We start from the raw sequence: 14478 nt of genomic DNA, 5'->3' as shown, positions 1-14478 counted from the left end.
TTTTGAGTACGGTTTTTGACTTTTTCTAAATTGCAACCCATAAATAAAGCTGATACAGTTTAGACTTACTGTATTTTAAACTGTATTACAGCAGCACATTGGACAATGCAACGTAAATTGCAAAAATGCACTTGGAATCTGTCCAAGCCTTACTTTGTCAGGCATCTTCTTTTACTGCAACGGACATAAAAACTCTCTTGCTTTTAACAGAGCGTTTCATAATTTCTAACTACGAAAATTATTTAAACTGCGACACTTATCATTCATCTTTAAATACATTTTATTTTATATAGCATTTTAAGCTAATAGGTAATTAGATTGCTCATAAACCTAATCGCTTTTTCTACATAAACACAGCGTGATTGCTCTCTGAAAATGCTTTTTCTTTATATTTAGGCTCAGATTTCAACTATAGATCGTATTATTATAAACTTTCTTGAATAAAATGTCTTTTATGTAAACCATGTTTGCTATTAATTCATTTAGGGCTAGAATACGTTCATTGTCTTCCAATCGAGTCGAGTTGACATTGGAAGCTTGCCACGTCCGGACTGTTACACCAACGCATTAGCATGTTAAAGCGATTTCATTGAGGAGCCTAGCTTTCTTAAGTAGTAAGTACTGTACTTCCTACTTTGAAAATACCTGTGAAACCGGTTTAATTCGTCACAGCCAGCACTCCCGCAGAGAGGGGGGTTGTACTCGTTAATGTCTTAGCACAAAGCAGAAACTTCTTGTATTTTCCGATGACATACAAGTGGAAAGATTACAGATTTTAATCGTCTTTTTTCTGAACCAGGGAAAATCTGATCATGTTTCTCTATAACAATAATAAAAAACTTTATTTTACATATCCCGCTTACACATCGCACGACTTTAATAAATCTATTCTTTATTAATACTAGATAAATAATACTAAAAATACTACAGCAAAGAGGTCACTTGATTTTTGGAATAATTCCAAATAGCACAATGATCCACTGGCATCCCTGAAGTCTGTTTAGTCCATAATCTTCCAAATACAATCACTAAGCAATTATAAAAATTATACCACCCTATTTCTTTGTGACATCCTGTAAAAACTAAACCTATTTTTATAAGGCTTTTACTCAAAAGATTTCCAAACTCACAAAGCATTTGTGAAGTACTTTAGTATTTCTAAAGGTTACTGGTACAACATCAATCATTAAAGCTTAACAATAAAGTTTAGATTGCTGACTATGGACTAACTACATTAACTAACTGCAATGCAACGGTATACATTTTACAAGTAAGAATATCTGGTTGAAAAAAGTCATAGTTCCAGTGGGATTCGATCACAGACCGTGTGACATGGGAGTCAGGAACCTAACCCACAACGCCACCGGCACGATCACATGCAGCGTGCTGAAAAAGCACTGCAGAAACATTATCAACAGACAATGTACAGCGTGTACTATTCTTGTGTTGCGGTACATGAATATAATTATATCGTTATTAATTTCTTTAGATACGCGATTCCATATTATATTCCCTTTTAATCAAATTCTAAAAGTATGCTTGTTGACTCCGGTATCTCGTTAGTTAAAGACTTCGATGCTTAAAATGTTTAGGGAGAAATGGAATACTGGTGTGTATTTTTTCTTTAAAGTAAAGTACCAAGACCAGCCATGTACTGTATGTTTATGTTCCAAAATTAATATCGTTTATGGCCTTCACACGCGTTACAGTATGCTCCTATTCTTTTTATGCTCAGCTACTAAGATTTCCCTTCAGTGGTAAAATTCCATATGAATATTCAATACTACAACGGGCACAGTAAAGACGTTTACTGTAAATCTTTCTACGACAGACCAACGGACCACGAGTGCCCCTGTCGGTCAACCAATCACGTACCGCGGTACCGCGAGTCATCTTGAGTCAAAATGCGCGACGCCGTAGCCAATTACCTCCGGTACGTGTCTGAACCGCGCACTTTGAATGGCTGCATCTGTATGTGGAGGCCCCTGTTCATTTCAGAAAAGCACGACATGGACCATGCAAACTGGTCTGCATGACACATCTAAAGCCTGATCTCCCACCCTTTGTCAATATCAAAAAACATGTTCAGGTGGGTGAAGAACCACACCTGAAGAAGGCTCCACAGCCAAAATGTGTTTTTTCTCTCTTCTTTTTTTCAGCATGGAATAAACCTATTACTTGTTCCATCAAAAAACATACTGCATACAGAAAGAGTTGCACCCAAACACCAAAGTAATAACAGGGAATAAAGCATGCCCTTTAGGGAGGAGCTGCTATATTCTATACATTTACATTCACGTCCTCACTTTGCTTTTCATCATAACAGTTCATAAGAACAGTTAAGACACCAGACAACATTTCTTCATGAGTTATGATTTTACATACAAAAATGATGTTTGCAACTATACTTTGTAATATTTTACATATTGTATAACCCTTTTAAAATTACACATTTAAACTTTTTTCATGTTTTATTTTAACCTGTGAATAGACTGTTGCAAGATAAGTAAGAGAACTGCAGAAGACATGGGGCTCACGTCAGTTTACACATCTGCAACTTTTATTTAGGCACCATGCATTCTTAAAAGGTTTCATGGCTTCAAAATGCTTGTATTTTGCCTTTTTTAATAATACTATTTGCTTACACTTATATAGCAATTTTCTGGCCACTCCACTCAAAGCATTTTATAGGGAACGGGGACTCCCCTCCACCACCACCAATGTGCAGCACCCACCTGGATGATTTGCCATATGGTGCCAAAATGCTCATCTTACAAATGCCCTGGAATTTCTAATGACCACAGAGAGTCAGGACCTTGGTTTAATGTTTTATTCGAAGGACAGGGCCTTTTCTGGCCCTACTGACATCTCTTCCAGCAGAAACCTTAGCTTTTCCCCAGTAGGTCTCCCCAGGTACTGGCCAGGCTCACACCTGCTTAGCTCAGTGGGTTGCCAGTTGTGCATTGCTTTTTCATACTGTATAGTTGTAAAATGCAAGATTTGTTAAGTGAGATGCAAATGAAATTATTAAAAATCTATTATAAAACACTTTTTTCTATACATAAAAGCACACAACATCAGTGGTATCAGTATGAAAATTTATTATAAGTAGTCTTACCTTTTTAATGTGATGGATGAGCCTGCTTTTTTGAGCAAAGTTCAGTGAAGTGAGTTGTAATGTTTGTCAGTGTAAGCCTCAGGTCAGGCTTAAGTAATGTGAATAAATTACAATGAATAAAACCTTTTTTTTCTTCAGTGCTAGTATTGTTACAAAAGAGGGGTTATGAAAATGGAGGAATCAGGTACTGATTAAGTGGATAAATCATAAAGTAAAATATCATAACCCACAACACGTAAACTGGATTTCTGCCAAGACTATACAGTTATGGTGAAAATGGTCATTCAGGCTTGGTTAAATAAATATTTATTAAAACTGACAATGAAACACACTAGACTACACACAACATAAACATACAACACACAGGGTTCCCTATGCACTGTACAAGTTTACATACAAGACATTTCAGAGACCTAGGTCTGGATCACCCAGAAAAATCCCAGTCTGTCACCAAGTATTGACTCTTAATGCCTACAAATAAGACCACAGTAAGAGATAAGATGCCTTCTAAACTAAGTAGAATACAACCTACAGTTAAATCTCTCTCTGCAATCCCAACTGCCACAGAATAAATGGAAACCTACTGTATTTCCCTATTCTAACATACACTCACTAAGTAGGAGAGGTTGTTTTAACTGAGGTATTCTTCACTAAAGTTCCCTAAATACACAGAATAGCGAGCTATCTTAGCAGGGTTTATATAATTAGCTTCAATCTGGTCTTTTCCGATGATCTGCACCAGTAGCTTTTGCCTGGCACATGCTTTAACTTCTGTCATACGGTCTGTCCTCACTCTTGTTCTGTTCAATTTTATCCTACACTTTTAACACTAATAATATTTACCTAGATCTTCTTAACTTTCAGGTATAGATCCACTAACACATGTTGCTGTCGCAGCTAAATCAGATCATTCAAACATATTTTACTACTGAAATAATTACAGCATATGAAGATGCATGAACTGTCCTAGTAAGTGTAAAAAATAACAAATAACTGGACACATGAGCTGTAAAATAAAACGACCGAACCATTACTAATGCAAGGTCCTAATGGCATTAGGACCTTGCACCAGATCCGTAATAGCATGTGGGTTGGACCTGATTATTCCACCACTTCCAATAGTATTGAACACAAGTGAGAAGTGGGATTATTCTGAACGGGAAAGGTGATGGAATTCCATCCTATCACAAGCAAACATGTGTTGAGCCACTGAGGTTCACTAAGATTTTATCCACAGAATTGGAAGTCTGATATTTTTCAGTTAAATTATTTTTGAAAGTCTGTAAAAAAAGAGAAGAATAATAAAACAGCCACAGCATCAAAAGCACTGTGATAAATCTAGTCGTTAGACCAGACTAATAAGCATGGTTTATACAGTGGTTATCAAAAATATTCACCCCACTTTTAGGACTTTTTCATATTTTATTGTGTTTCAATACAGAATTATAATGCATTTAACTGATTTTTTGCCATTAATCAAAACACAATTTATAATGTCAAAGTGAAAGCCTAATTCAACAAATTGTCCTAAATTAAATATTATACATATGAAACTGAAAACAATGAGTAAATAAGTATACAACCGCTTTAAGTCAATATTTGGTAGATGCACCTTTATCAGAAATAACAGATTCTGCGATAAGACTACCTGTTTTGCACATCCAGACCCTACAGTTTTGATACCCATTCTTTTTTGCAAAATTGCTCAAGGCACCTCAAGTAAGATGGAGACTATTGGTGAACAGCTTCTTCAACTCCTGCCACAGATCTGTGACTGGAATGAGGCCCAGACTCCAACATTAAACTTCCAAACAATTTTGTTTTTAAACCACTCCTGCATGGTTTTGGCTGCTTGCTTTTGGTCATTGTCCTGCTGGAAGATAAATCTTCTCCTAACTCCCAGGTCTCTTCCAAACTGCAGCAGGTTGTATCCTCCAGTATTTCTCTGTACTTTGCTGCATCCATCTTCACAAGTCTTCCCTGCCCTGACACAGTGAAGCATCCCCACAGTATGATGATGTCACTCCCATGCTTCACAGTAGGAATGGTATTCTCAGGATGATGTGCAGTATTATGTTTGTGCCACACACAGCAATTAGAGTTGAGGCCAAAAGGGTGAATTTAGGTCTCATCAGATCATAGAATCTTCTTGCACTTTTTAAAAAAAAGTCTCAGAGTCTGTAGTCAAAAATATGATGAGTTTTTTACAACAATGGCTTTAGTTTTGCCAGTGCCAGTTCAGATGAAGAACTCAGGGAATTGAGCTAGTCAACTGTGGGTCTTCCCATAGATAGCTGTATTTAATCTGGACTCACGTGAAACAGTTTCATTGCACACAGGTGGACCCCATTCAACTAATTTTGTTCTGAAGACAACTGATTGCACAATTGGCTACAACAGAGACTTATTTAGATGTGTCTTTTGAAAGGCCATGAATACTTTATTTTCTCTTTCATAGTTATAATTTAGGAGGATCTGTAGAAATGTTTTCACACCGTAGAGTGTTTTGTGATTATCCATGGTATAAAAACCCAATGAAATTACATTACATATTGTAACACAATAAAATGTGTAAAAGTCAAGGGAATATTTTTAATAGCCACTGTGTGTGGAGGCTATTATCCTTACTTCCCCCTCTCCATAGCTATCCATAGCTTCATTAAAAAACTCTCAGGAATTTGAAAAGAGTTTCAGATGTGCAAATCTTCAGAAATGGCATGCACACAGAATTGCAGTTTTCAGTGCAGAGAAAAACAAGGGACATTATGAATGATTATATTTTATCTTAAAGAACATGGAAGATAATACCTTTTTACTGTATCCTTGCCGTTTTTGTCTTGATCCCACTGAGTAAAGTGCAGGAATGAGATCCACAGGACAGTCAGCAAAGTATTCACAACAAGTTACAGGAGACTCGTGTATACTCAGGGGGTATGGGTTCTCAAATATTGGGTAACTGTGAAGAGATGAAAAATGACAGATTTTATGATTGATACATTTACATTTCACTAATTGCGCTTTCTTTTAATTTCCTAAAAAAACAGATTTATACTGTATATCTTAGTTTGCAGCCCATAGCTCAAGCCACACAGAATTTTAGGACCATTTTCCACATTAAGACATAACAACTGTAACTGTAACAACTCTTTTTAATTAAGCATCCTAATAATAATCACAGTAGAGCTCCTCACACTTTTAGGAAACAAATTCATACTTCCTGAGGTGCAGATGGAATCTGGTCTCACGCCTCAAGCCTCAATACACAACCTGGTCAGGCAATTTCATTTTATAAACCCAGAAGAACCTGAAATGTCACATTTCATGTTTGCACCAACACAAGTGTAAATATTAAGAGGGACTGAAACTAGTGGAAAATAGCTTAGAATTTTTATTTTTCTAGAACATCAAATTTAAGTCTAGTACATTATCACTAATAATACTGTTCTGCTTTTGTACAGAGCTGCATTTTTCTAAAACTGCACAAGTACTTGGCAATTATCATTCACTGGTGTAATTTCTACATGTTGTGCACAGTGCAGAAGCAACAATGAGGTGTAAGTAATATACCTGTGTAGCATATTTCATGTTTCTCATTTTGACAGCTTACATACTTAGAATTCAGTTCATTCTCGGGTTACTAAGACATTAAAAAAAAAGAAATAAAGATCAACAAGATCAAATATAACACAAACTCTGTTCTGACTATTTCAAATTGCGCAATATTGTAATGATTTTGAAAATTGTGGCACGCTATACAATTCTTTTCTACCACGCTTTGGCAGTGTAAGATAAGGGTAATAAGTATACCGTACTTTGAAATATTTGGGCATATTTGGGAAATTTACTTTGTAATCTGTGGTTTACATCTACTGTATTGCTTTGAGATGCCACTTTTAAAGGTGATATGTAAAATAAAGTTTTTTATTATTGTTATAGAGAAACATGATCAGATCTTCCCCGGTTCAGAAAAAAAAGATCTAAAGTATACTAGTTTGTCACTCTTCTCATCGCCTCTTTGCTAAATGGCTTTTGAATAGAGTTACATGAAGAGAGAGGTGAAACAGCCCTACACAGCCCTGTCGCAGTACACAAATATAATTATATCTTATTAATTTCTTTAGATACGTGATTCTTTTAATACAGTCTTTGCTGTGCTCTAGAGGATCCTTGTGACATTTCGAGCTCTGGTTGAATGATAAGTTTCGCAATTTAAATAATTTTGTAGTTAGAAATTATGAAACACTCTGTTAAAAGCAAAGGAGTTTTTATGTCCGTTGCAGTTAAAGAAAATGAAAATGACAAAGTAGGGCTTGGACAGATTCCAAGTGCATTTTTGCAATTTACGTTGGAACAGACAATGTACAGCGTGTACTATTCTTGTGTTGAGGTACATTAATATAATTATATCGTTATTAATTTCTTTAGATACGCGATTCCATATTATATTCCCTTTTAATCAAATTCTAAAAGTATGCTTGTTGACTTAGTTAAAGACTTGGATGCTTAAAATGTTTAGGGAGAAATGGAATACTGGTGTGTATGTTTTCTTTAAAGTAACAAGACCAGCCATATACTGTATGTTTAAGTTCTAAAATTAATATCGTTTATGGCCTTCTCACGCGTTACAGTATGCTCCTATTCTTTTTATGCTCAGGTACTAAGATTTCCCTTCAGTGGTAAAATTCCATATAAATATTCAATACTTAAACGGGCACAGTTAAGACATTAAATATACATATACATACTGTATACAGTACAGTTTGCATACGGTAATATGTTTATGTTCTTAAATCAATCTCTTTTATGAGCATGTGAAAGGCATGGTGAATCGATTCTCAAAAATTATTGTACTTTGCATGATTGGAAACAAATGCGTGATTGCGAAATGCTGTGGTGTTACTTTTACAAAGACGGTCAATGAAAAAAAGAATGTGGACCAGGGCAATACTTTGAGTTTACAGCTTGTCCAAGGTCATTCATTATTAATACTATTAGTAATATCTTTGTTAAAGACTTTGATGGCGACAGCTCAAACATGAGAGGTTGAGCTTTATTAGCTCCACCATGGGGAAATTCCGGATACTATTATTTTGCTTGTGGTATTATAGGAGAATTTACGGTAACTAGCGGTATTTACCGGTAACTCGCGGTATTTACCTGTAACTCATGGTAGACTGCGTAAAGCGCACCGCAAAATAATGCGGTATCGCCCGCGCATTTTGAATGGCTGCATCTGGATAGCTGCTAGGTATTTTATTTTTAATTAATTTAGTTCACTTTAACCCTCTTGGATCAATTAAATCAAGTGTAGAACCTCTATTTTAAAGGAGAAAAGGTTTTGGGACACTTGAGTAACAGGTGTCTCTTATTGGATAGACATCTGATTCTGGGTAACTAGACTCATTAAAAAGTTGTGGATACCCTATCAACGTATATCAATTATACTGTACATTTCACACATAGCCATGAGTGATGAAAGCATATAGAAACAAACATGTATCACTGAATACAGCATGAAGATAGGAGACTATTGAAAACTGAATTAAGAAAAACAAACTCAGCACCAATCCCTTCTGAAGTCTTACTCCCCAGCACTAGCACTGGAAATGTTAAAAAAATGCATGTAGACAAACATTCCTATATACTGTATTTAATTCTTATATGTAATATTAAAATTATACAGTATAATGTATAACATATAATATACAATACATACAGTATACAGCAGGTATCACCACCCCCTTTCAAAAATGTTCACTTTTTGTTGCCCTAAACCCCAAAAAGAAGACAAATAAAATCAGACTTTTATTGACACATTGGACCTTGCAACATCCAAGTGAAAAAAGAAAGCAAAATTTCTGAAAAAAATAAAAAAAACTGAACAACTGGGTTGGATAACCCCCCTGAGCTAATACACGTTGGAATCAACTTTTTCTTTAATTACAGCCTTGAGTCTGTTTGGATACATCTCTACCAACTTTGCACACCTAGAAGGAGGAATATTTGCCCATTCCTCCTTACAGAATTATTCGAGCTCAGTCAAACTGCGTCAGTGACCATTGATGGACTGCCCTTTCAAGTCATTCCAAATTTTTGTGATGGGATTTAGCTTGGGGCTCTAACTAGGCCACTCAAGGCTTTGGGTCATTGTCATTGTTGAAAGGTGAACCATCTTCCCATTTTCAACTTCCAGGTGTTGCAGGTTTTCTTCAAGAATTTGCCTGTGTTTTGCACCACCCATTTTTCCTTCAATCCTGACAAGTGCCCCAGTCCCCCACAACAGGATGCTGCCACCACCATGCTCTACTGTAGGAATGGTATTCTTTGGATGGTAAGATGTATTGGGTTTATGACCGACATTTTGCATTCTGGCCAAAAAGTTTGATTTTAGTCTCATCTGACCCCAGCATCTTTAAGATGCTTTTTAGCAAAACATAAATGAGACATAATGTGGCTTTTTTTTTTCCTTGCCACCCTCCCATACAGGCCAGACTGGTGGAGCGCTTGTGATATTGCTGTCACATGCACATAATGCCCAGTCTTTGCCATAAAGGCCTGTAGCTCATTCAAAGTTGCCATCAGCCTCTTGGTAGCCTCTCTAATCAGTCTCCTTCATGCTCAGTCATCCAGCTTGGAGAGATGACCTGATCTAGACAAGGTCTGGGTGGTGCCATTCGCCTTCCACTTCTTAATGATGGTTTTGACTGTGCTCCATGGGATACTTAAAGCCTTCGAAATGTTTTTATACCCTTCTCCTGACGTACCTTTCCACTTTATCTTGAAGTTCTTTTGAAAGCACCTTTCTGCCCGTAGTGGATTATTTGCTTTGAAATGCACTTCCAAGCAGTTTTTATTTTCAAAGTGTCATACAACAAAAGGTACAAATTCTGAAAGGGGGTGGTGACTTTCTATACCCACTGTAATACATACTATTCTTAAGATAATTACAATTGGAACATTTACAAAGGTTTTATTTTCTACATATTTATATATTGGATAAGGGTACTTATAAGGTTTCAACAACACTCCAGCATTCAGATGGAGTATGAACAGGCAAAAGGTTTGTATAAAGCAAAGAGCAATGAGCATTGAAGAAACTGTGTTCTGCTTCCTTCCCAGGACAGCCTGTGTGCTTATCAGCTAAGCTAATACTAAGTATACACAAGTGGCTGCAGCACTACAGGATGGGGAGGGAGTCAAATGATTTTAATTAATTTCCTTCAGCTGTCCCTTTTATTTCAATTAAAGAAAAACAGCTGGAAACTTTGGTTTAAGGTGTGAGAAGAACTGGCCACTGTGGTTCACTTTCATATAATTTAATCACAAAATATTATATATTCTTAAGTGGTAGACAAGACATAAAAAGCTACATTAATCATTGCTGTCTATTTTTTGGAATGACATTGAAATGTAAACACCAGAAACATTTTAAGGCTTAGTACAATCTCCTACAGTATTTTGGTATGGAAAAAATATGACATGGACTGCAAGCACAGCTCCAGCTCTGAGGTATTTTAGTTTTAATAATATTAATTCATTTCTACCCTCTGTGTCAATTACACAAACTGATAGTGCTGAACCTTTTTATTTTTAAATAGCAAAAGTATTGAGACAACTGGCTGTTAGGTGTTTCACTCCAATTGGACATGCATTTTACATTCTGAAGAAAAAAAAGGAGTTTGCAATACCCCAAGAATAGGCAAGTTCTCAAAGGGGCTACATCAAAGGCTCGGTAAAAAAAATTACACTAAGACTTTGGTGATCACAGGGAGTCACAGAATTCATGCAGTTATTACCTTAAAGGGATATACAACCAATTACTGACTTTTACATTGTGGAATTTACTTTCCAGATGTCTAGATGGATTTTATAAAATGTATGATTTTGTTCTAATATGATAAATTGTATGTATAGAATTATTCAAAAAATAATCTGTTTTATACTTATCACATTGATCTCATCACAAACTATTGGACTATACAGCAAAATAAACAGTTTTGACTGCACTGTTTCAATACTTTTGGAGGTCCCTGTAGTACTGAGTTGAGTTGTGTATTCAATTTTCTCCAGGTTGATCAATATTTCAGTTTCATACCGTATACGTACTGTAGTCAGTGTTTCTCCAGGTTTATCAAGGGCTCCTCCAAGGCTTATTCCAATGGAGTGACCCTGTAGTTATTAAAAACATACTTCCTGGGGCCAGTGAATAGATTAATTATTCATGCCCTTACCCATGGATTTGTTTCTGATTTAACCTTACTGCTGCAGTTTCATTTATTCAGTTAATTATGGTGCATTAGACTGAACTGGTTTAAGTGAGCTATCTGACAAAAGAAGGTGTGACACTAAGGTTTTACAGGACACTAATCACCAGCTTTAATTGGGGAAATAATTAATTGCTTTGGTCCCTGGAGGAAGGTTTATGCTGTTTGTAACAAGGTTAAATCAAGAAGTGAGCCTCCCAGGCCTGTTCATTTTTATTGAATTTAGACTTTTTCAACCCATAAATGGAGCTGTGATGGCATTTCATCCACAGTCCTCTACTTTAGTCCTGTTTTAATTAGTACGCAGAGGTATATCCACAATCTAGTAACATCAAGAGCCATAAAATGTAAATGCAAAGAAAATGAGCAATTTTAGAATTATATGAAAGCAGTGAAAAGAGAGACATGAATAAATATTACTCAGGCTTATCAAAATATTTTAACAACATAAAAAGTAATAAACATTGTACAAACCAGAATGTTTTCCTTAAGGACCTAGTTCTGAATCACTTTGATCACAATAATTACAATTTAAGATTTTGTTTTTACTATTTTAACATTTTATTACTGATACTATTCACACTTAATTTACATTTAATCAAAATAAGAGTAAAAGTCTAGTTATTTTATCAGGGCAATAATAATCATTCTTGTTTTTATACTGTACAATGAAGGCACACAAGACTGAAACTGTTGTTGTGCACTTATTATATAGTGTAGAATCAAAATAGAGACATTTTAATTGATTTGATGAAGGTTACAGGGCCAGCAAGCATTGTACAATAAGAAAACTAGGGCCTGCTACCAAATCAAACCCCTTGTGAAACCTTAGTAGACATAAGGTCTATGAGCATTCTGGTTTCAGAGAAGTACTTCCACACTCCCAAGTTTTCACCAGTTTAATCAAAACACTTTCATTTAATTCAATAATAAGTGAAAAGTACCTAATTTTTTACTTAATCTGAAATTAATTTATAGTAGCTAAATTGAAATGAAAATTTAACCACCACAGCAAAAGAAATTGTTTTTGTTTGTTGTTTTGAATTCCCATTGAATACGTTTTTATCAATGAAATTACTCATTTAATGAAATCGCCATTTAATCCCCATGTAGATTCCCAGCACTCTCTAATGACTCTCTAAATGGCCAAGAGATGATACTGGAGTACTCTGCTATGTAATGATGTGTAAGAAACATTTTCTTGAAGCATCACTGTATTTAAGAATTTTTAAAGCTAAAATTTAATTTGAAATCTCCAACTATTTGTGTGCTTGTAGTCAATGACTTACCCATTTTGTGCAAGGTCGATAACTACTAAATCTTTTTCTAGAAGGACCACTACAGCATAAGGTTCCTGAAAATCTGTTAGGAATAAAAAAAAAGATTAATGAATAAATGAAAATCTGAAAAGTCACAAAACTTTTCATATATGTAAGATGACTTAAGACTCTCATCTTAATGTCTGAATCTCTATTTTATGTAACAAAAGACTATTTAGGCCTTTCAGAGTCTTCAATAACCATCATTTGTCAAGTTCCCAGTAACTATGTCAGCAATTTTACTATGTACAGACAATAGGCTATTTCAAAATATGTTATGGTTTTAAATTATTTAAAATGTAAAAAGTTAGCTGACTTTTTAAAAATTATTTTAAAAATAAGGACAAGTTTCTCTTGTTTTGATTTTTAGTATATACTAAAAATGATATACAAAACAATAACAATTTAATAAAAAATTCAGCATGTAAAAAAAAATATGCAACTAATCATGGGAGATGTTTCACCAAAATATGATCAAAACAGAAAATGGACCATAATTTACAAGGAAGAAAAGATAATGCATTTTTTATGGAAAAGAAAGCAATACACCAGAGAATCAGACCAGTTTATAACCTGAATTACTTTGACACCTAAAGTGGATACTTATAGACTTGTTGGATGTACTGTACATGCAGACGTACTGTATATTCTCTCTTGCTTTCTGTAGGAGACTGCTACGGAGTTACAGTACATTTACAGAATAGCAATAGCAAGCAATGTAAACATTTTTATTCAGTCTTAAAAGTACAGTACGTCATTACATAGGGGTGAGTGCTAACTATCTTTTGTTGTATATTTAACTTTTTGTATCCTTCTAGAAATTTAAAAGAGTACAGATTACTCTTCACTTTACTGATTTATCGTAGTACTGAGCCAAAAGAATGCTATAGAGCTTTTTTTTCCATTACAGGGCAACACAACCTCCCAAAAATAGAAAGTACAAAAATATTTTGTAACAAGCTATAATAAAAGTAATTTAAAAAACTATGTGTGAGGCACAGAGGCTCAATGAGCATTGCTGTCACCTCACAGCTACAGCTAAAGCCTCGAATATGGCCCTGTTAGTGTAGAGTGTGTTGGCTTTCTCCAAGTTCTCTAGTTTCTTCCCACAGTACAAAGATATGCTGTTCATGTTAAGCAGCATCTCTATGTCATGCCCTGTACGTGTGTGTGCTTAGTGATGAATGGCATCTTGTCCAGAATGTAGTCAGGTTCTCCTTTTCACTTCGACCCTTCGACTTTGACAACGATAAAACAGTTAGTGAAAATGCGTGTATGAAAAAAATGTAACATTTTTTAAAGATTTTTTTAAGCTTGAGTAAAATAAAAGTATTTTTAAATTATCTTTTTTTTAGAAACATACCTCTTCTTGTTTCCTTCATATCCTAGGAACATTTTTCATGTGTTTCAATACTTTCTATATGAACATCTGACCATGAACATTTGAGATCAAAGAAGGACTGCAATGCAACACCAATGGCACCTATTTCTTATAATGTCAACCCTGGCATTAAAGTTGTGACTATCTACAGCAACATGCTGTTAATGACAAAGGTACAGTAGCATGGTTTACAAGTAGAAAAAAAGTGATTTTCATTTCATGATGCTAAAATACATATGCATATAGATGTTACATGTACTGTACCTAAATCCCAAAACTAAAAAACCGTTTATTCATAGATCAGCCTCAAGAGAAAGTTGGTCTCAATAATTAGAAAGTCAGGATAACTGACTAAAATTAGGAAACTAAACAACCACAATCCTCTCTGCCCTAGGA

The 14478-nt window shown here is 35.1% G+C and overlaps 1 protein-coding gene across 25 annotated transcripts in view; it reads right to left on the bottom strand.

Moving 5' to 3' along the window:
- LOC102692053 (syntaxin-binding protein 5) overlaps positions 1-14478 on the bottom strand; it is a 219130-nt gene that overhangs the window by 64314 nt on the left and 140338 nt on the right. For all 25 annotated transcript variants that reach the window (XM_069179051.1, XM_069179015.1, XM_069179018.1 and 22 more), the window contains 2 exons: positions 12672-12744; positions 5927-6074 (listed from right to left, as the gene is read on the bottom strand). In XM_069179051.1, coding sequence (XP_069035152.1) covers positions 5927-6074; positions 12672-12744 — 221 coding nt within the window. The remainder of the gene's footprint in view (positions 1-5926; positions 6075-12671; positions 12745-14478) is intronic.

The sequence above is a fragment of the Lepisosteus oculatus genome, chromosome 2 (genome assembly GCF_040954835.1).
Source record: "Lepisosteus oculatus isolate fLepOcu1 chromosome 2, fLepOcu1.hap2, whole genome shotgun sequence".
NCBI lineage: Eukaryota > Metazoa > Chordata > Actinopteri > Semionotiformes > Lepisosteidae > Lepisosteus > Lepisosteus oculatus.
This window is presented reverse-complemented; position numbering and strand designations above follow the sequence as displayed.